The sequence below is a fragment of the Pyrus communis genome, chromosome 5 (genome assembly GCF_041283825.1).
Source record: "Pyrus communis isolate YQ-2024b chromosome 5, ASM4128382v1, whole genome shotgun sequence".
In the NCBI taxonomy this organism is placed as follows: domain Eukaryota; kingdom Viridiplantae; phylum Streptophyta; class Magnoliopsida; order Rosales; family Rosaceae; genus Pyrus; species Pyrus communis.
In genome coordinates, this window is record NC_142569.1 from 20,929,355 (window position 1) to 20,954,684 (window position 25,330).

A 25,330-nucleotide genomic window follows, 5' to 3' on the forward strand; every position below is an offset into this window, starting at 1 on the left:
AAGAAATAGTCTATGTTTTTAAATTAGTTTTGAATCTAGTTTTTAAAAAGAGTCTTACCAAATAAAAATTCAAAGCCTAAAACTCAAAAAGTGTTTTTGAGTTTAAAAAGTTGAACTCAAGCATCAGGCCAATATGTAACAGTAAATTCAAAACTGAGGCGCTTATATCAAAAGATCTCTTAGCAAAATAGTGTTCATCTGATCGAGGTAAGCTTTTCTGATGGTTTCATGTGATGAAATTTAAAAGTGCATTTGCTCCAAACATGCACAAAACAAATACACAACAATGCCACAGAGAAGGAGAAAACACCAATTTGAAGATCAACAACCAACCTTTTCTTATTGGTTTCCAATGTTCATTAACTAACTCTGCATTGTAACCATCAAACATTTTTCAAGCCAATAAGCCAATGGATGAACAATCAACGACACGTTTTGTTACAGAACTATTTCAACGAATGCCTCAACCAAAAAAAGACGGGGTAAAAACTCAAAAGATAGAAGAGAGGTGCACGAAATGATGAGACGACGGTAACTAACACCTATGCTGGTAATGAATTAGGCATATGTCTAAGATATATGTGTACAACCTGTATAGTGTCATTTGAATACGCACTAAAGTGATAGGAATCCTTACGAATAACATGTTGGAAAAAATCAACTACTCTGTTTATTGTTGTTAACTTCGTTGGCACGAATTGATAAAAAAAGGTTAGGACTTCAGAACCCTCTCAATGGCAGCAACATAGAACTCCCTCGGCATGGTACCAACCAGATTCACATTTCTTCCCATTCTTGAACAGCAAAACTACAGGCACAACCTTAATTTCATAGTCCTCAACAACCTGCAAATCAACATCTATGTTAAGCCAATGTGGGAAGAAGGAAAGAAGCTGGTTAATGGGTAATTGGGGATTTATGTGAGAAATTGAGAATTTATAGGATCCCAAACCGAAAATGGGATCTCGAATCCCAAACCGAAAATTTTCGAGATGGGAATTTGCAAACCAATCCCAAGCCAAAATTTTGGTATTCCCAATTTTTGGGAATCCCGAAATATTTTCGGTATTTTGGGATGGTTTGGTATTCCCAAATTTCATACAAATTGAAATAGCAATCATTCATACCAAGTAAAATTAACATGTAACCAAAATAAAATAAGTAACAAACCCAAAAACAAAATAATAAGATACAAACCTAATATGTTAGTTTCGTGTTGAAGAAATAGACACATTTGTGGGAGGTTCGTGCTGGCAAATGTGGCGATAAAAGGTTATGGTTACTACCTTAGACCACACCAATTATATTGCTACTAGTAGTTAGCAACAATTCAAATGTATAATAATACATATATAAATAAAATAAATATAATATATAGGGAATTGTTATTAGCACTCCAAAAATCACATTCTACACTCCTCACAAGTGTATTTTTCTTTCTAATTATAGAAAGTTTGGAGTGTCAAATGAGATTTTTAGAGTGCTAATAACAATTCTCATATATATATAAGGGATAGGTCATCAGATCAAGGGACAAATACTTTTACACTCTTTTTTAGCCTTTTGATTACAGGATATCCAATTATTCTTATTTATTCATAAAATGACATGGATGCTTATGTGGGGAACTTTAATGAAAAGCTCTCGGTACTGTTCACTTTAACGAAAAATCACATTTTTACACTAAAAAGTCAATCTTGGTACTATTCACTTTACCTTTTATTTTGTCCTTATAGTTAAAACTCAAAGTTTTCAAGCCACTTTCATTAGTTTTCCTTAATATTATAGATAAAATAAAATTGAAAAAAACATAAAATCTAGAAAATTAAAACTAAAATTAAAAAAGGAAGAAACCCTAGTTGTACACAGTCCTCTGTCCCCTCCTTTGCTGATGTGGTTTTGCAACTTCATGTTGCAGGTTCTGCTGTAGGTTGGGGTTGACAAGATGGTTGGAAAATTGAAACGAGAGCTACAGAAATCGCAACTACCCCCGCTGCAGAAATTCCAACTACCCCTATTGCTCAAACTGCAAGCAGAGACACAGTTCAGTTAGCAAAACATTATACGCTCCCCAAATTCAATATAGAAGATGTGCACTGACAATAGTGATCAATCAGACGTCTCTAGAATTGTTGCTTTCTTACTTAAAACCCTAGAACATAAGTTCGAGTTCAACTGAAACACAAGAACTAACAAAACTAATTGTTTTTTTTTTTTTTTTTTTTTTTTTTTGCAAAACCTAATTTAATCACCCCGCATATATAAACAATAATATAGAACTTAGGGTTTCATTTTGCTTACCTAATGAAGATTCAAGAGAATAATAACTTGATTCCTTGTAGAAGGCATCAGAATTTCGTATCGATCTGAAACATGAAGTTGCAAAACCACATCAGCAAAGGGGGAGACAGAGGAATGCGTACAACTAGAGTTTCTTCCTTTTTTTTAATTTTAGTTTTAATTTTCCAGATTTTATGTTTTTTTTAAATTTTATTTTATCTTTAATATTATTTAAAATCCACATAAGCATCCATGTCATTTAATGAATAAATAAGAACCATTAGATGTCATGTAATCAAAAGGCTTAAAAAGAGTGTAAAAATATTTGTCCATTGATCCTATCCCAATATATAATAATATATATTATTTATTTTCAGTTCGGTATGGGTTACCGAAAGATTGAGTAGACAATACCGAATCTCGTACCGAAATTTTGGGATCGGTTCGGTATTTTATTCCGAAAATTTTAGGAATTTTGGTTTGGGATTGGGATTTTTTTGGTTTGGTTAGGATTTTTGGGAATTTTTTTCCAGCCCTATTGAGGTCGAAGCTTGAGAGAGAATTGTGATTTTTTGGGGTTACCCCTGAAAGTCTAAAGAATGCAAAGATTATACACACACAGAGAGGAACTGTGTGACAGGGGTGAGCATACGGGTCAAAGACCCGCGGGGTCGAGTAGTTGCTATTCGAGGTAGGGTTCGGGGCGGGTATGAATTTACTAGAAAAGAAACTGGGTGGGGCGTGGATGTAAATAGGGGGCGAGGCATGTCCAAAACTTAGGAACCACGGGCCCTATACCTGTCCATATAAACTGTCCATTTTTCTAGATAATATCTCCATCGTTCACCACCCTTCAATTCCAACACAAATAATTCACAATTGACACATGCTTGCTGTTTCTCTCACAGTCTCCTCAGTTTCTCAATCTCTCTCTAGTCTCTCCACAGTTAGAGCATTTCCACCTCTAAAAAGGGCCCCGAGAAATAGGCAATTCAATCCCCCAAGTGAATGGTAATTGCCTTTAGTGAATAGTAGCTGCCCAAGTGCATCTCCACCCCTAAATTGAATAGCCCAGACAATTCATATTAAAATATTATTAATTTTTTTATAATTTTTGTATTTTTAATTAAGCTTTTAATTGTAGCTGACGTCAGTTTGGCGTCACATGGCCTAGGTTAGCAACTAGGCTCCCCCATAGCCCAGTGGACTGGAATGGGGTAGAGGAGTTTTGGGGGGGGGGGGGGGGGAGGAGGAGATTTAATCCAATATCCCTTAGGGGATTTGAGAGGGTGGAAGTGCTCTTAGACACAGACAGATTCTCCTCATTTCCTCCTCTTGACTAAGTTTCTCAATCAAACTCCCATTCCGTTTGTCTATGAGTGGGAATTGCTAGTCGTCAACTCCCTCCCTCAGCTCCTCTCAAATCGACTCAACCACCACCATTAGGTATCAGCTCTTCTCAACTTGATTGGATAGCTCCCTACCCTCCCAGCCTCCTGATGATCCTAAATCTCCTGACTCATGACCCGTGCATCTCTGTTCCAAATCTTCAAAAAAAGGGTATTCAATTTTAGGGATTTAGTATTGAAGAATAAATTAGGGTTTTACAGGTTTAGGGATTTTGTGTTTTGTAGATTAGGTTTTCTTTGAACTGTGTGCACTGGCGGAGCCACATTAAAGGCTACCATGGGTTATAGCCTAAGTAGCTTTCAGTGAAAAAATAAAATTTTACATGTAATTTTCATTGATTTCCGAATGTAGTCCACCATATATTTAGTCACTAATCCTAGTTCTCTCAATTTAATTATAAAAATATATAATATAGTTTACAAACCATCTATATTTCTTACATCCTTTCTCATCGCTTCTTGTACATATATGTTTCAAGTTTGAATTTGTTTGAATTTTAACACATATTTGTTTAATAACGAAAAATTCTTGGCTCCCCTTTTGAAAATTTTCTTAAGCTAGCTGATATTGTGAAAAATACAATATCGGTTTTCTTTGTTTACAAGATTTAAATCTTTAAGTTAGCCCCACCCCGTGAAAAATTCCTAGCTCTGCCATTAACTATGTGTCTATTTTCCCTTCAATTCACTGATCAAGAATTTTCATGTTGCTCTGTTTCATGGTTTGTAAGAGCGATCAGCAACAAAGCCACCCCATTAAGGTTGTTCCTCAATTGGCTGACACACCATGGCTGCCACATATTGTGTGTTGCGTCATGCTTCATCTTCTTCATCAGACTCCTCATCTTCTCATCTCATATGCGCCCATTTTTCTTCCTATTTGGAATTGGATGAGGACCCCCAGTTGGAATCCGAAGAGGATCCAAAGTTTGAATTCATTGCAAACTTAAATTGAAAGAAATTGAATTGAAAGAGATTAAATTGAAATAGATTAAATTCAAAGGTGTGTGAATTATAGCCCAATATTCACCCTATTTATAGCCCAAAAAAATTCAAATCCAACAGCTAGCTGACGTCATACTTACGTCACTAAGCCGTTGGATTTGAATTTAAGTTGTAGTTTTTAAATAATAAATTATGTTTGGCCCTATGGTTCTTTGGTCCTCGGTTGGAGACGATTTTTTGTGACAGGGCTAAAACAAGCCTTATAGCCCTTTGGCCCTCGATTGGAGATGGTAAGAAATATGGCCATGTACTGTTCATTAAAATATTAATATCTTGGAGGACCAAAGGGCTAAAATGAGCCATCTGGCCAAGCTTTGGTTGGAGATGGCCTTAGGTAGAGGGGAGAACCCCACCGACCTCTCTCCCCCTAACAACTAACAATCTAACCCATTAAGAATGTAATTTTTTTTTATAGAAAATCTTGGTAGTACGAGGGAATTTTAATCTTATCCCTCATCAAACGGAAAAATGTTACAAGAAAAAAGGGGATATAAATCTCATCTCTCTTAAAATAGAAAAATATTACAAGAAAAGAGAGGGACGTACGACCTAACCCCTCTAAAATGAAACCTCAAAGGTAAAAAACCTACAATAATGTCAATTTAGTTTTGTGTTTCATTTTTACTCTTAGACCCCGAGCAAGGGACACATGCTTGAGTTTTTTAAGCCCTCTTTCTTTTGGATAGAAACATAGAAACGTAGAAACATAGAAACGTAGAAACATTTTCAAGTTCACTTTTTTTTTTTTAATATCGTGCAATATTCTTGTCTATTTGTTTTTTCATTTTTTATTCCCACATTTCATTGAAATATAGCAAAAAAAAAAAAAAAAAAGTTCACTGATTAATTGTGTGGTTTGTTTTAACTGCTAGCTCTGAAGCTACATTTATAGGCAACATTGTTGAGGATATCTTAGTCCGAGTACTTGATGGCACATATTTGAATGTGGCCAGACACCCAGTTGGACTACAATCTTGTGTACAAGAGGTGAGAGAGCTTTTAGGTGTTGGAAGAAATGATCGTTGAGTGGTTGGGATATGGGGAACATCAGGAATAGGCAAGACAACAATTCTAAAAGCTGTTTATAATGCAATTGCTCATAAGTTTGAAGGTAACTGTTTCCTGGCAAATGTTAGAGAAGCATCAACATCACGTGCAAGCATGATCCAACTTCAAAACACTCTTCTTTCTAAAATTCTTCGTGGTACAAAGTTGAAAGCTGTAGATGTTTATGAAGGAATCAGTCTTATAAAGAAACTGTTGAGGCAAAGGAAGATTCTCTTAATTCTTGATGACATGGATGAATTGGAGCATTTAAACAACTTGGTTGAAGTTGATTTGCTCGGTGAGGATTGCTGGAATCTTATGGTGTTGAGTTGATATATAAGGTCCAGCAGTTAGAAGACGGCCAAGCTCTTGAGCTTTTAAGTTTGAATGCCTTCGGAAGAAAAGAACCTTCAGATGATTATTTGAGACTCGCACGACGTGCAATAGCCTATGCTCAAGGCCTTCTATTAGCTCTTACTCTTATAGGTTCTTACATGCGTAATAAAAGTATAGATCGTTGGCAAGCAATATTGGATAGTTACGATTCTTCCAAAAAAGAACCTTATAAAGGTATTCAAAGAATACTTCTGAAAAGTTATGATGCCCTGGATTATGTCTTGCAACAAGTTTTCCTAGACATTGCATGTTTCTTTTAAGGGTAGAGATAAGACTATGTTTTACAAATAATAAGAAGTTCGAAGCTCAATGTACCTCAAGATTGTAGTGAAGTACTTGTTAAGAATGTCATCATAACTATTGAAGGTAATAGGATTTTGATGCATAACTTATTAGAAAAAATGGGTAAGCGTATAGTTTGTGACGAATCACCCAATGAACCAGGCGAGCAAAGCAGACTGTGGGATCATAAAGATGCCTACTATGTTCTAACTGAAAACAAAGTATAATATATGTTCTTGCATTTGATTTGGCATGACATTGAAAAGGAAAACCAAAAATTTAAAACAGACCTTTTGTTTTATTTGTTAGCTAAACGACATGGTTTGTTAACAATATTTCAATTTTCTCCATCTTAGGGAACAAAGAAAATTAGAGGCATTATTGTGAAGCTGCCCGAACCAGATGTGATACTATTGAATGCAAAAAGCTTTTTGCTCATGACAAATCTTGAAAATTCTATGTACTTTTCATTTCTTTTGTGCATATATAATGTGGCAAGCTGTTTGCCTTTTGCTTTGAATTACTAGAAAGCCTATGTTCATCTAGGACTGTGATTTTGTTTAAACAAATCATGCTTTACCCGAGAGAACGAAGATGGTTTCACCTACTACTTACATTCAATATGTGTACATGTATTGAGTATACATATTCCGCTCTCAGCTTCTCACTTCATATGTCTTTGTATGCAGTGACCCTCGACGGACGGCGCTGACTACAAATCTCAAAAACTTTGAAGGAGGCAGCAGAACGACCACAGATAATGCTGTTTTTGAACTTACAGCGACTGAGATTTTGTGGTTTATCTTTCAACCTCATGGGAAGAAACATGCTTGCATAGTTTACCTTCCCGTCTATGATTTGTTTTTCCCATAGAGAATCTGTCTGCATACCAATTTATAACAGCAATATGGGATTCATGTGTAAGAAGGCATATGCTAAGGATTCAAGAGTTGCAGGATCCACCTAATGCGCAACCAAGACGAATTGGTTTCCTTGCCTTTGGGATCAACCAGTAATCTTGGAAAGACGCCTCGTCTGCTTGGAACCTCAGATATCTTCGATCGTGATCATCAAGGGCAATGTCTTCACTTGTACCTGGACCCGAAGCCAGCAGATCATCCAAAGTGATTTACTAAAATTTTAATGCCCAGAAAGTTTGAGTCTCTCGCTCCTTTTTTAGCATTCGTCTCCTATCAATTCATCTCTCACCAGTCGCAGGCAAAACCCCCTCGTACCCATATTTACTAAGCCGGCGGAATGAAGAATATGCTCAAGTTGAGGAAGTGGGCCGAGGTCGCCAGTGGGATCACCCCCAGAGAAACCTGACGAACGAGCTCCCAGCCCAAAACCGTCGCCTTGAACGCGATCGAGAGAACAATCAGCAACGACAGCGCCACCTAAGAGAGGGGTCTTGAGAGGGAGAGGGAGCCAAAGGTGCAGTCGCACTGGGGACTTCAAAATTTTTGTCACCTAATATTTTTCTTTTCTAAATATAATATTTATATGTAATTTTTTTAATTTTATTATACAGCAATGTTATATATTCAAGTGAATCTTTAAAGTTAAAGTTTTTGAGGTTTTTTTTTTCTTGTTTGGGTATTTAAGATTGAACTGTTTTTTATTATTTAGCAGCGTTATGTTTGTAACTCTTTTTATTTATTGTTAATGATATTTTTAAACTTACAATCAGTGAGTGTTAACTTTTGTTTTGATTTAAGTGATTACCTTCTAGCGTCAATACAATGTTCTACTCTTTGTTAAAACTATCTTAAATAGGGGCATTTTTATTAATTTTGCACAGATTCCCCAAAATTTCATAGACGGTCCTGCTAAGAATGTGACAATGTGTAGGAGGATCACTGGTAGGCGGTTTTGCGCATAATGTAGCTTTCCTGGAGGAGGACAGGGAGGGCGTCGGTGCAGGTGTAGGAGTTGGTGGACATGGGAATGCGATGAAGCTGAGACTTGTGAGGTAAGAATTGGTAGGAGACGAAAGGTTGGGGAAGTAAAGATGGTATTTTAAATTAGATTTTTTTTTTTTTTTTTTTTTTTAAGTTGTTGGAATATAATAAGGGTAAATAGGGAAGAAAAAGACTCAAACCTGCAAGAGAGACCATCAAACTTTTTCACTAGAATTTGCATACGTCTGTGGTTCTTATTCGCACAGATTTATTTCTTTGCGGGTAGATAATTTAATAATTTTACACATATATATATAATAATCAAAGGTTATTTTTGGAATAATAATGGGTGGGGAAATAACATTTTAATTTTTTAACTTTTAAGATGCGTGGGATTATAATGTGGGTGAGAAAATAAGATAATGAGGTGAGTTTAGCAGTTCTCTTAAAATTTTGAGAAATTGACAAAAATGGCATTTTCTTGTTCTTGAGACCAAAATAGGACAAACCAGCTATGCATACTCTAGCTCCTCATGCACAAAAATTGTAATGACAAAAATACCCACACATAAATTGTAAAAGCTCACAAATGATGACATTATTTTTCTGAATTCGAAGAGAGGGATGTAGAGAGATAACTTTGAATTGTGGATTTTTGGATTGAGATCTGATTTCGAAGAGAGGAAAGTCGATAGAGAGTTCTGAAGAGTGAGGTTGGGAGTTTTGGGTTGAGCCTCATAAGTATGGGCTTTAATTTCGAACACAGAGATGTAGAGAGAGCTCAGAAGAGTGAGGTCGGGGTTTTTAGGTTGAGCTCATATTTGTGAGCTTTGTGTGATTCTCCCATAACCAAACACAAAAAAGTCTTCCATCCTTAGATAACACATTTGTACCAAATTTTCCGTTTTTGGCTAGAAATTTCCATTTTTTCCAACGACCGAAGTTTCGGCAAACATATTTAGGCACCCAAGCATCTGCTTCGTTTTGGAGACTACTAAGGTAGGGTGTTTAATTCCAAGTTCCTTCATTAATGATGTATTAGGTTTTTTGTAAGATTAAGTTCAATTAGGGTTTTGTTTCATGTTTGATTTTTCACATGCTAGAATTCGCAAATACGAAGTCATATCATGGGACAATCTTACCCTAGGAAGTTTTTTAGCAGTTCATTTTTAATTATCCTATACATACTTTGAAGCATGCTTAGAGAAATTACAAACACAACTACCACCTTTACTATCCCATAACCAAGTTGATTTGAGTATCAAAACGACGAGAGACCATCCAAACATGAGAATTTGAGGATCTCTTACCAATCTTAGCAAGAGCATCATAAACGAAATTCGCTTCACAAAAAACATGTTTAAACTCCACGTTTTGAAACCGACAAGCAATCTTTGGGATACTCTCAGTGGCATCGATTAAGGCCCGCCCGTCAACAAGAATGTCTGAAATACCAATCTTCGTAGCACCCGGCACACACGCCTCTGATGACAAAGGCACTTGCTGCATGCAAATTTACTTGAGTAATCATGGGAAATGTTCTCTTACCCTAGTATTACAAGTGACGAGAAAGAACTGAACTTTTATGGCTACGAGTAATTTTTCAAGGTTCGATTTCCTCCAACATAACTCCGCAAAAAGAATAAATATTTAAGCTATTACCTGGTTTGAACAGTTGTAAAGAGTTCATCCATAAAGATAACTGTGTTATACCGCTAAGGCGAATAGATCAGATGACTCAGGTTCACCCACAAAAACCAGGAACGCACCAGGCCAATATGTAACAGTAATTAGCAGAACAGTGTTCATCCGCTCGAGATAAGCTTTTCTGATGGTTTCATGTGATGAAATCTGCAAGTGCATTTGCTCCAAACATGCACAAAACAAATACACAACTATACCACGGAGAAGGATAAAACACCAATATGAAGATCAACAATCAACCTTTTCTTATTGGTTTCCAATGAATCATTAACTAACTCTACATTGCAATCATCAAACATTTTTCAAGCCAATAAGCCAATGGATGAACAATCAACGACACGTTTTGTTACAGAACTAGTTTCAACAAATACCTCAACCAAAAACAGACGGGGTAAAAACTCAAAAGATAGAAGAGGTGCACGAAATGATGAGATGACAGTAACTAAGAGCTATGCTGGTAATGAACTAGGCATATGTCTAAGATATATATGTACAACCTGTATAGTCTCATTTGAATACGCACTAAAGTGATAGGAATCCTTACGAATAACATGTCGGAAAAATTCAACTATGTTGTTGATTGTTGTTAACTTCTTTGGCACGAATCGAAAAAAAGGTTAGGACTTCAGAACCCTCTCAATGGCAGCAACATAGAACTCCTTCGGCATGGTACCGACCACAGAGTCACATTTCTTCCCATTCTTGAACAGCAAAACTACAGGCACAGCCTTAATTTCATAGTCCTCAACAACCTGCAAATCAACATCTGTGTTGAGCACATAGCACTTGAGCTTCCCAGCATATTCAGCCGCAATTTCATCAATCACCCGGTGCACCATCCTACACGGCCCACACCAGCTCGCATAAAATTCAACGAGGACAGGGGTCTCACTGTTGATGACTGATTTGTCCCATGAGTCTCCAGTAACCGCCGGAGCTGCATATATACAAACATAATACGGTTAAGAGACAAAACCGAACATCCCCAACATACATACACACCAATCTCTCTCAATTCGGATGGACAAAATGTATTTAAAAGATGCGGGTTAGGCCAGCCGGAAAGGGGCCCTCCATCCGTGTTAGAATCCCTTCCCCGTAGATTTGAGTACTTTAAAATATCGTCTTGTTAAAAAAAAATCCAGTGGGATCTACTCTCACATCAGTTCCCAGAAACAAGTAATCCATCAATTTATGTTTAAACATGTATGCAATCGCCAAAACAGGCAGATAGATAAACCCAAATCTTACCATTCAAAACCAAATTTTAAGCATCGAAGGAAAGTTTTGGGGCCAAATTGTTGGATACCCAAATGCTAAGATGCCTCGAGGAAACTACCAATCGGAGGCATAAAGCACACAAATTATTCCCACAAAACCAAAACATTTTGCATCCATAAAATTAACTTTCAGATACACAATTCAATCAATCAATCAATGGCGGACCAAACAAGAAGTGACGAGCAAAAGAAAAATGGATTAGATCTAACAGAGGAGGGAGATCAGAAAACACCTTTGGATTCGCGAACGGAGAGGATCTTGAGGCTGCGAGGAGGAACATTTGGAAGGCCGACGATGAGTCCCCGTTGGGGCTGCTGCAATCGGAAAGGGAATGAGAGATTTGGCGGAGAGTGGGAGAGGAGAGGCGAGAGCACTGAGTTTTGGATGGCGGGGGAGCGTAATGAAGTCGAACAGTGGAACGTGGAGGCGGCCATGGCAGCTCAGCAGCAGCAGCAGAGGGGGAGAGAGAGAGAGAGAGAGAGAGATGGTGGTTGGTTGGTTTCTGGTGCGATGAGGACGTGAGGGAGTGGAATGGGGATTTTGGGCAGGTATGTTTTTGATGATGAATGATCAAGTGACAGCGATTGGTGGAGAACAAGACAAGTGTGGGGCCTGCTGTTTTAAATGGGATATAATTGATGATTTGGGATTTGGGATTTGGATTTTGGATTGATGGGAAAAGACAAAAAAAACAAAATAACAAATGGTGAAAAAAAGCTGGCACGCCCGGTGGGATTCGAACCCACAATCCTTTGATTAGAAGTCAAATGCCTTATCCATTAGGCCACGGGCGCTGTTGTTACTACTACTTACTTTAATCTCTTATATTTTTATTTCTATAATATATAAGTTGACATCACATTACCCTGATGTCCTATCTCAAATTGTTAACAAACTTTCTCATTTTTCATCAAGACAAAGCTCTGGATTCGTTTTTATGGCAAACCTGTAATATCACTTGCTCTAATTTACTTGAGTTGGAATTCATACTTATTGTAAGGGAGTAAGGTAGGACTCAAACTTATGTGTACCGGAGTAAATGCATTGCCCTAACCTACTCCAACCCATATCAAAGCTCTTGATAGAAAATAGGAACATGCATCAAGTTTGTTGAATTGATTCTCACCATTAAAAAAAAAGAAGAAAAAAGGTGGTTGAATTGATGTAGTGAGATAATCGTGGCCAACAATACTTAAGAGAACATTTGAATAAACAAGCACCAAGCATTTTGGCTGCTAAGGGTTTTCATTCACATAGCTCCATTGTATCAATTCATAACTACATCTACGTTACATTCTGAATACACCGTACTTGGTTTCTTCGGGGTCACGGTTCATCGAAGCGGAGATGGAGAGACCGATGACTTTTCTTGTGTCGGCTGGATCGATAATTCCATCATCCCAGAGCCTTGCTGTGGAGTAGTAAGAGTTCCCTTCTCTCTCATATGCCTCCACTACCTTTGCCTTGAATTTCTCCTCTTCTTCCTTGTCCCACTGCATTACATGCACAGGACTCAGATAAACAAAAGCCTAGTAGTTTTCTTAAAATGCGCTTTTATCTAAGACAGGCGATTTCTACCTCAATTCCTTTCTTCTTCTTGTTGCCCCTTTCGATTTGAGCAAGGACACCAGCAGCCTGAGTATTTCAATAACGAAAAAAGATGTCATTCTACACCTAAAGCCAGCTGTCAGTGACATGGTCCAAGGAATCATCTATACTGTCTTGAATTGAAAACGGAAATTAGATCTCTCATGACATCCAAAGTCGAGAAGATAATGTCAAAGAAATACGCAGGAAAACAAATCATAGGTATGTTGTTTGAAAAGGGTCACCTGAGCACCACCCATCACGGATATTTTGGCATTCGGCCAAAGGTACATGAAATCAGGACTATAAGCACGACCGCACATTGCATAATTGCCGGCACCAAAGCTTCCACCAATGATGATAGTTACCTTTGGAACCTGTAAACATTCATTGTTATTTGAGATTCACGATTGATTAAGTCATAATCATGATTTATTATACTCATCTCAAGGTAAAATGAAAGCCATTCCTATACGTGTATCTGAACACATGGAGAAAAATTAAGATTGATGAGAAAAAGGGCTGATGCTACAATTGCAAAATCAGGCAGAACTAGTAAAGTTTAAAGGAAGAAAGTAATACCCTCAAGACATGCATATTCACATAAGGGCACGAGGGGGAATAGATTCATAATCACACAAGAACATTTATATAAACAGAAATAAGGAAGAACAAACCTTGGCACAAGAAACTGCCATCACCATTTTTGCTCCAGATTTTGCTATACCATTTGCCTCAGATCTCGAACCAACCTACCATGGAACATAATCTATCACAACTATGTAATAATGAGAAGAGCGTTTTCTCCATAAATTCGGCAGTTAACGAGGCCAAATAATCTCAAAATTGAGATATTTGAACAGGGCATAAGTAAGTTTTTTTACTGTATATTACTGAACCAAAATACTGCCAATGCATCAAAAATGTGGGGTAGAAGAGACTGCCACTACTCGAACGCATCTGAGGTGAAAATGCCAAGGACTAACTTAGACCAGAATGAGTGAATCCATTTTATATCCTTTAAGTACATTTCTCCTGTCGTATCGACCTTTATGTTCCAACTGTTCAAGTTCAAAGATGTTTTAAATACCTTCACAAATATGAAAAGGCTTGGGTAACCTTTTAAAGGATGTCATGAATATATAACCTTCCTATTCTCAATGAGCAAACTTTTGGTAAGCATGGCTCCCTCATTCTAGAATGGACCCGATAACCAAAGAAAATAAGAAACTTATTACGCAAGTTCAAAGAGTGACCCTCCAGAAAAGCACACTGACACAATGGTGTTGATAGCGTCTTCACTAAGAAAGTAAAAGAAAAGGACATCGAGTTTACAACTTTACATACCATAAATCCAGTGATATTCTGAAGGAAGACCAAAGGAATGTTTCGTTGAGTACATAATTCAATGAAATGTGCCCCTTTTAGAGCAGACTCATTAAATAGTATTCCATTGTTTCCGATAATTCCCACAGGCTGCCCAAAGATTCTACCAAAACCTGTTACAAGAGTCTGCAGAGGTGCTATTGAAATTACAAAATTCATATATTAAAGGAATAAATTAAGACAATCAGAAATGAAATTGGTGCAAATGCCCTTACAGTGCCATACAATTTCTTGAATTCATCAAATTCACTTCCATCAACAATGCGAGCAATAACCGATCGGATATCGAACTGTTGCTTATGCTCTGTGGGCGCGATGAATCGAAGCTCCTTCACATCATATAATGGTTCCTTATATTCAGAGTTTATGTTTTGCAACCCGCTTTTCAAGCTTCTCCCAGCCATGTGCAAGTTCTTAATAATATTTCTTCCAAGAGTAAGTCCATGGAGTTCATCTACAAGAACACGTGAGATTACAAACGTGACCACAAATAGCTAACCTCCCTGCTCCCTCCACATACATGCATAGAACAAATAATTCTAATAGGTAAAGATAAACAAATGTGTTATTTTAAGAAAACATTCAAATTTCTCCTTTCCTATTTCTCACTCGATACTCCTCAACTATTTCATTTGCGATTAAGACTACTCTACAACATGTCTATCCCTAAAGAATGGACCTTTGGAATTGGGAATTATATCACAAGAACTCTCCATCAATATCAAGACGATGCCTGACATTACATAAACTAGTAATCTAAATGAAGCTCAACCAATCCTTAACTTTCAATGAAAATACTTTCTTATAGTCCTGTTAGTATTTCAAAACTTTCACATGATCAACAACAACAACAACAACAACAAAGCCTTTTCCCACTAAGTGGGGTTGGTTATATGAATCCTAGAACGCCATTGCGCTCGGTTATGTGTCGCGTCTTCCGTTAGATCCAAGTACTCTAAGTCTTCTCTTAGAGTCTCTTCCAAAGTCCTTCTAGATCTTCCTCTACCCCTTCGGCCCTGAACCTCTGTCCCATAATCACATCTTCTAACCAGAGAGTCAATAGGTCTTCGTTTCACATGTCCAAACCACCGTAACCGATTTTCTCTCATCTTTCCTTCAATTTCAGCTACTCCTACTTTACCTCGGATATCCTCATTCCTACTCTTATCCTTTCTAGTGCATTTGTTAACTAATATATCAAAGGGAATTGTTATTAGCACTCCAAAAATCTCATTCTACACTCCAAACTTTCTATATTAGGAAAGAAGAATACACTTGTGAGGAGTGTAGAATAAGATTTTTGGAGTGCCAATAACACTTCCCTATATCAAATTACATATAAAGAGAGCCTAAAGTTAGCAGCTAGTTAATTCAAAGAAATGCATGTGAGGTTTAAAGTATGAAATGGCAGAAAGTAATACCTTGAGCAAAGTAGTCTGAAACTCCTGATGTCTTGCAATGCACACTAGCACCCCCCAAATCCTCTGCAGATACTTCTTCTCCAGTAGCAGCCTATTGAAACATTTCCTTGTTATACATCTAGATTGTATACATAATATTCACATATTTTTTTTAACAAAGTTTAAAAAGCAACATACCAGATAAATCACGGGACTCATGCAGAAACTATACAAAGCATATACAAGAGAAAACTAAAAATAACCTTCACAAGTGGGGGTCCTGCCAGAAATATGGTACCATTTCCTTTGACCATCACACTTTCATCCGCCATCGCAGGAATATATGCACCGCCAGCAGTGCAGGAGCCTAATACCAACGCAATTTGAGGAATGCCTTCAGCAGACATTATACTTTGATTGTAGAAAATCCTACCAAAATTCTCCCTGTCAGGAAAGACCTCTGCCTGCTTGGGGAGGAAAGCACCCCCACTATCGACAAGGTATATACACGGCAATTTGCAGTGGGAGGCAATCTCTTGCGCCCTGAGGTGTTTCTTAACTGTGATGGGGTAGTAAGTCCCACCCTTCACAGTAGGATCATTAGCTACAAACATACAAAGCCGTCCATGGACCGGACCTATTCCAGTAATGATCCCAGCAGATGGTAAGGATTCTTCATATAATTCATGTCCTGCAAGCTTAAAATTAACAAAACATACAACAATTTAGGCAAGATATCAACTGGGTCCAATCAATTTGTCAAAAAAATGAAAACTTTTGCATCAGGGTGAAGATAACAATCATAATATATATGATTTAATGGGGTTTTTTCATAATCTTATTCCAAATTTGCAACTTTTAGTGTGTTTCAATCAAAACCCAATTCATGAAAGCTACAACTTGAGGAGTTTGATGAAATGGGAAACCTGAGAAAGCTCGAGAAAAGAAGCGCCGGGGTCGAGCAGTCGATCAATGCGTTCTCTTGGGAGGAGCTTGTTTCTGCTCTTGTTTCTCTTCACAGCTACAGTTCCTCCTCCGCCAAGAACCTGCTCATCAATCACTGAATTAATCTAATGGAGAGATAGAGAGACAGAGACAGAGACAGACAGACCGACCCTTTGGATGTGGGATTGGAGGTCGGAGATCAGGACGTCCATGGTCTTGGAGTTGCGAGAGAAGGCCTCGGAGTTCCGATCGACGCCATCGGGAAGGACTCCGAGGCTGTAATTCCTACTTGTTTGTGCGATTTGCAATGCGGCGAGTGATTTCCGTGAAGCCGAAGCTACTGATTTTCTCATCAATATGCCAAGCATTTCGAGCTTCTCTGTTTCTGACTCGAATGTCTCTCGCACTCATAGAGACGCGCGTATTTACAGAGGGAGTGAGCGGCCTATCTCTCTGCTGATGTGGAATGCCTATCCGTGTGAAATTTTTATATAATTCTATAGTCTGTCAGATAAGGATGTGACAAGTTTTGGAGAGTGTGACCATTTATTGGATCAAGGTTTTGCATATGACTTGAAGAGATTATAACAACCGAATTCACGATGCCAACAAGATCGACCAAGTGTGGGGCGATGGCAGCACCCACCAGGGGGCCGATTCAAAGTCAATGTTGATGAATATCGTTGAAGGGATTGAATAGAGGTGTAGGAGTTGTTATTAGAAATGGTGATGGGACTTTCATGGCAAGTTGTGCGATACAACTATGTGGTTATTTCGATGCTTTAATAATCAAATTGCTCGTGGCAAAGGAGGGTTTATTGTCTGCATACGATGCCAGATTCACTTCTATTATATTAGAATTGGATTCCAAAAGTGCAATGGATTTTAATTGTTGCAAATGACGTTCATTTTGATTGGGATGACAGTATATTTGAGGAGATTGATATCTTGAAGAAGAGGTTATCTTCTTTGTTTTTATACGAATGACAATGATGCAAAGGAAACATGGTGACTCATGAATTAGCAAAATTGGGTCTTCACAATGGAGGTTTTCATACTTGGATAGAGGGGGAGCCACTTTGGCTAGTTCCTTTGTTGGGAGTAGATTTGGAGAATGATAATTGAATGTAAGTGGGGAGCAACTTGGTGAAGTACTTTTTTTCCCTCTACACTAGAGGTTTTGAACGAGGCTTCCCTTGCTCCCCCAATTTTCTTGTATTCTATCATCTTTACTGAAAAAAAAAAAAAAAAAAAACTCAATTTCAAATTAAAAAAAAAAAAAAAAAAAGAGATTATAACAATTTTGCTTTTATTTTTCACTTTTCACCTTTTTTTGAAAATTAAAACCAACGATTTAAATTTTGTTTGCCAGCACCTTAGGCTAAAAACTACAATTTAAGCGTCATTTGATAACTATTTTGTTTTTAATTTTTTTGAACTAATAATCATTTGGTAACTATTTTCAATTTTTATTTTTCACTTCTTCACATAAAACCCATTTTTTTACACACAAAAGCATGACTTTGAATGACTTTAAAATTATATATAATTTTTTTTTCATCAATAATTCCTAACTAAAAGCATTAAAGGTTTTTTTTTTTTTAATGACAAATATCATTTGAAGAAGTGAAAAGATCCAAATACAAAAGTTGATAGCACTCCCCTAGCTTCTTTTAAGCATTTTAGAGCAGTTCCACCGTGGGCTATTGCCTGATGGATTGGCTCTCAAACAGGGCCAGAGAGCCCGAGTGGGGACGTCCAGCGTGTGTTGGCGATGGAGCCCAAGCGGGGCCAAGGGAGAGGCCTGGCAGGAGTTGCCAGCCCTAAGGCCACTTGACGCAAGGCTAACGTATGGGCGACGTCAGCCATCATCTCCTCTACATTTCTGGGCCTCAACATTCCCAGGGATCTTGCCTATTTTGCCAAACTCGAAGGAATGCCCACCGGTGACGATGGGATCCCTGCAATCTTAGGACCCTCTACAACTAGCGAAGCCCCGACTAGATTTTTCTTGGGAGCACTCTCTAGAGTCTTGCCTCGGAGAGGCAATGGTTGGTGTAGGGGTGCCTGGAGATTAAACCGGGGATACACCATCCAGGACCTGCTCTTCGCAGGAGAAGCTGGTGTGGGAGGGGACACCGGAGAGACAATGGGTGGGGTTGCCACTGGAGGAGTGAGGGTGGGCTAAGAGGTTTTGGGATAAGGTGAAGGTGACAACTAAGTCGGAGGGCTCAAAGGGGATGCCGGAGGATTTGCAGGAAAAGATAGATTAATAATATAATATTAATTTATACAAAGTAAATAATATAATATTAATTATAAATAAATAAAATACTAATATTTTATTATCTATTGTCAGGGCTATTCAGTGTAGAGGTGGAGATGCAAAAGGCAATTACTGTTCATTACAGGGAATTATTGTTCACTGGGTGAATTAAATAGTAAATAGCCCAGGAGGGCCTTTGCAACGGTGAAGTTGCTCTTATGGAGCACATTGTTACCAAGTTATGAAAGTTTTCATGGAGTACATTTTACCAAGTAAATGAAATTACTAATTAGCATTGAAAAAAATTAATTTAGACCCACAAATTAAAGGAAATAGTTTTGCTCATTAAATAGACAGAGGAAGATGAAAATAAAGAACTTGTGTTCAATCTGGTAATTGTTACGATCGGTCCCTAATTTTTTCAATCATTTTGTCCTCATTAATGTAAATTGACCAGCTCGATCAACTCGGACCAGCATTGACCCATCAACATTGACTGTTGACTGTTTTCTAGATTCGCTGCGGGACCCTCTATGACATCCTACATCGCCCAGGGGAGCAATCCTTATATGTATATTCTCATCCCTACCTAGCACGAGGCCTTTTGGGAACTCACTAGCTTCGGGTTCCATGGGAACTCCGAAGTTAAGCGAGTAGCGCGCGAGAGCACTTCCGTGATGGGTGACCCACTGGAAAGTTCTCGTGTGAGTTCCTAGAAACAAAACCGTGAGGGCGTGGTCGGGGGCTAAAGTCGATAATATCATGCTACGGTGGTGGGGCAGGCCCAGGATGTGGTGGACCCCAGGGCGGGATGTGACACCCTCCATCAGGGTATTTCAATGCGTTGATCCCAAATCCACACTCTATTTCTCCAAACTCAATTGTTTTAATAGAGTTTTGCTATTGAATCCTTTTATGCGCTTAGATCCTAACAGTTTCAAACGTTCTAGAGGACAGACTCAACTAGATTGTTAACCAATGAGTGGAATTTTATTTTAGAAATGTGAATTTCAGTTTCATTTTGTGAATTAAGTGATTAATGATGATGACGATTTTATGAATATGGATTTTCCCTATTACTTATCTTGTGGGATGCATACACCTGCACAAAATTAGAATATTGTACTAGTCTACAACTGTAGGACACATCATGCATGTGTATGAGTTATATTTCAGTGTTTCAGCTTGTTCATACTATGTACATGTTCTTTCATCTTACACTAGCCCGTACTAGTCTACAACTGTAGGACACATCATGCATGCGTATGAGTTATATTTCAGTGTTTCAGCTTGTTCATACTATGTACATGTTCTTTCATCTTACACTAGCTAGGGCTAGTGTATGAATGTTACTCATCTTACACATATATTTAGGTACTATATTTATACTCTCGGCTTGTAAATATCTCAAAGTTACTCAGCAATGACATAACTATATTATTCAGATCATGCTAGTTGATGCTAGTGTATGGTGGTATTGTATGTTAGCCACAAGTAAAAAATCAGTATATGCAAGTACTAGTTTTTCAATTTTATAGCATGCTTAAACTTCAAAAAAATATGTGAATATATATGTAGTAGCTATATAATTCTGTAAAATAGGGGATTAATATGCCTACGTGACATCGAGATTGGAGCATATCATTAAGCAAGGTTGAAAATTTGACTAGCCCACACAATAAATTAATCATAATTTCGTATTGAACAATCATTCACGATGATCAAACTTAACACATCCAACTTACCAGCCTAGGAAAATACTACTAAATGATGCTAGTGTCAACAATACACTAAAAGCATCTCCAGCAGTGTGGAATTGCCCTCTCACCCAAAAAAATTTTGCTCCAACAGCGAAAGAACGGGAGGGCGATTGGGGGTGGGCTGCTGCCCTTGCAACTGCTGTGCCCTTGTGCTTCAAAAACCGCCACAATTTGTGGCCCACCCAAGTGCACTCCCAAAAGCCGAAAAAGCCTTCTGCTTCCTCTTCTCTCCTTGGACCAGCCACTTGGCAGCTGCAACAAGAGACCCCTATGTGCAATGCAATTCAAAATGGCTTGGAATGCTCCTCAGCCGTTCGATTCCCAATCATCCTTTTATCTGGACGGTTGGATTTCCAACCTTAAAAAAATTGAAAATTATAAATTGTTGATATATGTTACAATCCAGCGCATTTGACTTGTGAGAAACCAACGGCCTAGATTAATTTGAAAGTAAAAAAATCCAAACAAATTCTAAACACTCGTAAAATTATACACACTTAACGAACTTAAATAAAGATTTTTATTTTTAAAAAACAAACTTATTACGTACACACTTGCAAGCATAAAGCAAAAAAATATATATTTATGAATAATAATTGCTCTTGTCCTTGCCCTTCCTCATTTCAAATTGATGGAGTTGCACGAAGGCAATTAGTATTTAGAGTCAACAGTGTATCTAATCCAGTTTGTTCCCCATGCTTTCACACTCCAGTTTTGGCATTCCTTCGTAGATCTTCGGATTTCACCCCTACACATGAAATTCCACTCTCCTCTAGCTCACTCAAGCTAATTGGCAATTTTATTGCCCTTGCCCTTCAATTGTCATTGCCCTTCACTAATGAAGATGCTCTAAAAATTTGATTATGGAAATAAACAGTTTTTGCTAAACGGCGTCGTATGGTGTGCTGACACCAAGTTTCGGGACCAAGAAAGAGAATCCGACAGAATTCAGATGAGGTCCATTTTGCGCCTTCAACCGAAACTCCGATTTGCCTCAATGGAGTCTCTGTCTCCGGTTCTCTCACCGACCGCTGTGAAATTCTGCTATCCGAAGCTCGCTTCAATGGCTGCCTCTGCAGCCACTCTTCCTTCGTTCTCAGTTACCTCCATGGCCTCTGCACAGAGAAGAACACCTACTTCAATACACTCTGCAAAACCCACTAAAACCCTCTCCGCAACAGCAACAACAAACCCAATTTCGGTGCCTCCCAAGAAGGTGTTTTCGCAATACCCACATCAGCTTTTCCGTCAATGTTGTTCTCGGCAACCAAACGGAACTTTAAGTGAGAGAGAGCTGAACTTTTAGTTTTTTTTTTTTTTTTTTTTTTTTTTTTTTTGTGTGTGCATTATGCGCAGGTTCTGGTTCCAATTGGGTATGGGACGGAAGAAATGGAAGCGGTCATTATGGTTGATGTTCTGCGCCGAGCTGGTGCCGATGTTACTGTGGCCTCCGTGGAGCCGCAGCTCCAGATTGAAGCTTCTTGCGGTACTAAACTGATTGCTGACACCTCCATTTCCTCGTGTTCCGATCAAATTTTTGATCTTGTGGCTTTGCCGGTTAGTTGTTCTTGACCAATTTATGTTACGTTTCATGAATTTATAGTTTATTAAGTAATGAACTGGTGATAAAATGCGGTACATACACGTAAATTGGTCGTTGAGATTGTTAACCATTCGTAGTTACTGGTTATGGGGATACTGTGCATGATGAAACTTATTACTAAAGCAACCAAAGTTTTTTAAACTAGAATGAGAGCCACAGGAAGTTGTCTTCTTTTAATTTTCGAGCTGGAGAAAGTTTAAAAGAAGTGTAATAGTGTGCATCTATAGTTTGAATCAATACAAATTGTAGGCACAAGGTATTCTGCATTCTGGAGGTGTTATTTTTGGAATTCTTGCGATTCATTTGCACGCCTGAACTTTCGCCTTTCATTTGACTAGATCAATATATTAGAAAGTTTGGTGATGGTCTTGTGTTTAAGTTTGACAACTTATAGCATCCACTGATGATTTTTATGCGTATGACCTCAAGGGAGGAATGCCGGGATCGGTGAGGCTAAGAGACTGTGCAGCACTCCAGGAAATTACAAGAAGGCAGGCTGAGGAAAGTAGGTTATATGGAGCCATATGTGCTGCTCCGGCAGTAACACTTCTGCCATGGGGTCTTTTAAAGAGAAGGCAGGTGGGTTGTTGGTTAAATTTTCAAAATTTTGTCAATTTCAGTGTGCTTTTTCTGGCTAATGGTTGTTAGTGTGTTATGCAAGACTACTTGCCACCCTGCATTCATGCACAAGCTTCCGACGTTCTGGGCAGTCAAATCAAACATTCAGGTGTCAGGAGGACTCACAACAAGCCGTGGCCCTGGAACTTCTTATGGGTTTGCCCTGTGCCTAGTCGAACAGCTATTTGGGGAATCCGTTGCCAAGGAAATTGGAGAATCACTGGTGAGTGGTGAGCCCTACTACTGTAATAGTGTAATGTTAGTGTGTCTGAACTCATGCTTTAGCTTGATTCTTGATAGATGCTCAGTAAAATCCTGTCTCATTTTTTTGTTCATTATACAAGCGTTTGAGTGAGCATTCATGTCTGTGAAGTCATTGTATAAACTTTGCAATTCTTTTATCCAAAAAACTCCATCCTTTGTCAGACTGTCTCTAGGAAAAGCCTGCCTAACCTCTGGTTTTCTTCATCTAATAAAGATGTTCCTTTTCAGATTCTTTATATTTCTATGGTATTTCCTTCTCATATTCAGTGTCGTAATACCTTTTTCGTGATAGCTTTGAGCTAATACTCTGCATCTCTTGATTAGTTGATCTGTCCTGATGATGAGAAATCTAAAAAGGAGGAGTTTAATGACGTTGAATGGTCTTTTGATCATATCCCTCGAGTAAGTTTCTTTTATTTCTGCTTCATGACTAATCTTTTGTAACCTCAATCTATAGATATGCAATTCGATTGGATGCAGAACATCCTCCTCTACAAATAACGTATATGAACTTCAAATTTCTCTGTCATCTAATAAATTTTGAAATGGTCGTTTTGATTAACGAGAAAATATGTTTTGGATAACAATTCACCTCTACGCTCTTTTCATTTGACTCTTAACCCTGTTCACATTTCTGATTACACTTTTACATGACTGCCTACATTTATTTATTTTGGTCATGAACTGCCTAGATTTTTTTTATTACATAGTATCTTCTGCCTGTCATTCTATTTCTCTGTGTTTCCCTCTTTTTGGCGTAAGAAGCTTTTTATCATTCTATTGTCATGCAGGTTCTGATTCCAGTTGCAAATGGATCTGAAGATATTGAAGTAGTAACTATTGTAGATATTCTGAGACGAGCACATGTGGATGTTATAGTTGCTTCAGTTGAAAAATCTGTGCGGATTTTGGGATCTCAAGGCACCAAAATCATTGCTGACAAGTTGATTGGTGTTGCTGCAGAGTCAACATACGACTTAATCATTCTTCCGGTGAGACAAACCGAATAGTTAGTGATACATTTATCTTTCTTATGTTCTTAAACAAACTATCAAGATCTAAGATTAAGTTGTGAAGCGTAAATATTGAATTCTGACTTTGGTGATGGTATTTATCTTTAGCGTTGTGCGGTGCATAATCAAAATGAAAAAGCAAAATGTAGAATTATTAATTCCTTAAATGGGTTGTAGAGGTATATACTTATTCAGTATTAGATAGATAGGCACTTCTTAAGTACTGTTGCATTTATATACGCTTTTGTTTTGTTGGTAACTGTGTGACAAAAAAAAAAAAAAAAGATTTTTCCCTGTTACAAAGTAGACCATTCAATGGTTCTGGTTCCTTCTGATAGGGAGGAAATGCTGGGGCTGAGCGGCTAAGCAAATCTAGGATTCTAAAGAACCTCCTCAAAGAACAAGAACTAGCTGGAAGAGTATATGGAGCGGTCTGTTCGTCGCCAGCAATCCTACATAAACAAGGCTTATTGAAGGTACCATAAAATTTTCTTTTCTTTCTTCTATATTTTTAATGTTTATTTTTTGCTTATATGATTCCTTATGCTTTCTTTGCAAAATATAGGGTAAGAAAGCCACCGCTCATCCTTCCATTGTAAGCAAACTCACAAACGAAGTGATAAATGGCACCAAAGTAGTTATCGATGGTAAACTGATTACAAGCAGAGGACTTTCTACCGTCACAGACTTTGCGTTAGCTATTGTGAGCAAACTACATGGTCATGCAAGGGCAAGAAGTGTTGCAGAAGGCCTCGTTTATGATTACCCGAGGAGTTAGGATGATCTAGACTCATAGATTGAAGTCCTTGCGGATGGAAGGCGTTTCTTTCTTCAGCCCTTAGCCATGAAGAGTATAGTCTGCCCAACTCATAATGGGCAACGGAAGGAGAATCTAGTTACCAAGCAGTTTTGGATGGATTTTTGAGTGTTGAGTTTGTCCATCCGTTTCCCAAGTGCCCGTTCACAAAACAGATACGCCATCATTGCATTACATGACACTGCTGATTCACCGGTCCAGGCTTCTAGCTTTAGCAATTGATGTAAAAAATAATGTGTTGGAGATGGAAAGGCCTGAATATTAAGTAGAATATTTTTGTTGGTGCGGCCAGCTGTAAATGTTTTCAACTTTTATGTCTTTTGGAATGGAAAGTTGATGAAGAATTGTGAAGACTCTGAAAGAGCA

The 25,330-nt window shown here is 38.1% G+C and overlaps 3 protein-coding genes, 1 non-coding gene and 1 pseudogene across 6 annotated transcripts; 2 read left to right on the forward strand and 3 right to left on the reverse strand.

Moving 5' to 3' along the window:
* Positions 1–5,622: 5,622 nt before the first annotated feature.
* Positions 5,623–6,646, forward strand: LOC137724945 (disease resistance protein RPV1-like; annotated as a pseudogene).
* Positions 6,647–10,246: 3,600 nt separating this feature from the next.
* On the reverse strand, positions 10,247–11,843 carry ATHM3 (Thioredoxin superfamily protein). Its single transcript, XM_068464840.2, has 2 exons — positions 11,538–11,843; positions 10,247–10,961 (listed from the first exon to the last, which is right to left on the reverse strand). Exons 1-2 carry the CDS (start codon positions 11,737–11,739, stop codon positions 10,642–10,644), a joined length of 522 nt encoding a protein of 173 aa, XP_068320941.2. The 5' UTR covers positions 11,740–11,843; the 3' UTR covers positions 10,247–10,641.
* Positions 11,844–12,026: 183 nt separating this feature from the next.
* TRNAR-UCU (transfer RNA arginine (anticodon UCU)) lies at positions 12,027–12,099 on the reverse strand. Its single transcript has one exon. It is a non-coding gene; the product is annotated as a tRNA-Arg (tRNA).
* Positions 12,100–12,508: 409 nt separating this feature from the next.
* Positions 12,509–17,377, reverse strand: MCCB (3-methylcrotonyl-CoA carboxylase). Of its 3 annotated transcripts, none has more exons than XR_015962937.1 (10): positions 16,794–17,207; positions 16,605–16,724; positions 15,942–16,376; positions 15,700–15,790; positions 14,494–14,732; positions 14,240–14,404; positions 13,570–13,644; positions 13,138–13,269; positions 12,884–13,026; positions 12,509–12,798 (listed from the first exon to the last, which is right to left on the reverse strand). XR_015962937.1 is itself a non-coding variant. In XM_068464728.2 (10 exons), exons 1-10 carry the CDS (start codon positions 16,989–16,991, stop codon positions 12,595–12,597), a joined length of 1,716 nt encoding a protein of 571 aa, XP_068320829.2. In that variant the 5' UTR covers positions 16,992–17,377; the 3' UTR covers positions 12,509–12,594. The 3 variants fall into 3 exon arrangements, 2 of the variants coding, with proteins under 2 accessions (XP_068320829.2, XP_068320830.2); XM_068464728.2 differs by having other exon boundaries at positions 12,884–12,940; positions 16,794–17,377; XM_068464729.2 differs by having other exon boundaries at positions 12,884–13,017.
* Positions 17,378–21,259: 3,882 nt separating this feature from the next.
* On the forward strand, positions 21,260–25,325 carry DJ1C (Class I glutamine amidotransferase-like superfamily protein). The gene is made up of 8 exons (XM_068465498.2): positions 21,260–21,865; positions 22,006–22,206; positions 22,682–22,831; positions 22,914–23,093; positions 23,459–23,536; positions 23,926–24,126; positions 24,486–24,623; positions 24,713–25,325. Exons 1-8 carry the CDS (start codon positions 21,602–21,604, stop codon positions 24,923–24,925), a joined length of 1,425 nt encoding a protein of 474 aa, XP_068321599.2. The 5' UTR covers positions 21,260–21,601; the 3' UTR covers positions 24,926–25,325.
* Positions 25,326–25,330: the final 5 nt, after the last annotated feature.

Bases quoted from the DNA above. Each gene is read 5' to 3' on its own strand.
- DJ1C (XM_068465498.2), top strand. From the start codon at position 21,602: ATGAGGTCCATTTTGCGCCTTCAACCGAAACTCCGATTTGCCTCAATG. The intron at 21,866-22,005 runs GTGTTTTCGCAA...CATTATGCGCAG, and splicing joins TTTCGGTGCCTCCCAAGAAG to GTTCTGGTTCCAATTGGGTA. The intron at 23,094-23,458 runs GTGAGTGGTGAG...TCTCTTGATTAG, and splicing joins AGGAAATTGGAGAATCACTG to TTGATCTGTCCTGATGATGA.
- MCCB (XM_068464728.2), bottom strand. From the start codon at position 16,991: ATGCTTGGCATATTGATGAGAAAATCAGTAGCTTCGGCTTCACGGAAA. The intron at 15,791-15,941 runs GTTATTTTTAGT...ATGTTTCAATAG, and splicing joins CAGGACCCCCACTTGTGAAG to GCTGCTACTGGAGAAGAAGT. The intron at 12,799-12,883 runs GTAGAAATCGCC...CATGTAATGCAG, and splicing joins AGAAGAAGAAAGGAATTGAG to TGGGACAAGGAAGAAGAGGA.
- ATHM3 (XM_068464840.2), bottom strand. From the start codon at position 11,739: ATGGCCGCCTCCACGTTCCACTGTTCGACTTCATTACGCTCCCCCGCC. The intron at 10,962-11,537 runs GTGTTTTCTGAT...GTATATATGCAG, and splicing joins CTCCGTTCGCGAATCCAAAG to CTCCGGCGGTTACTGGAGAC.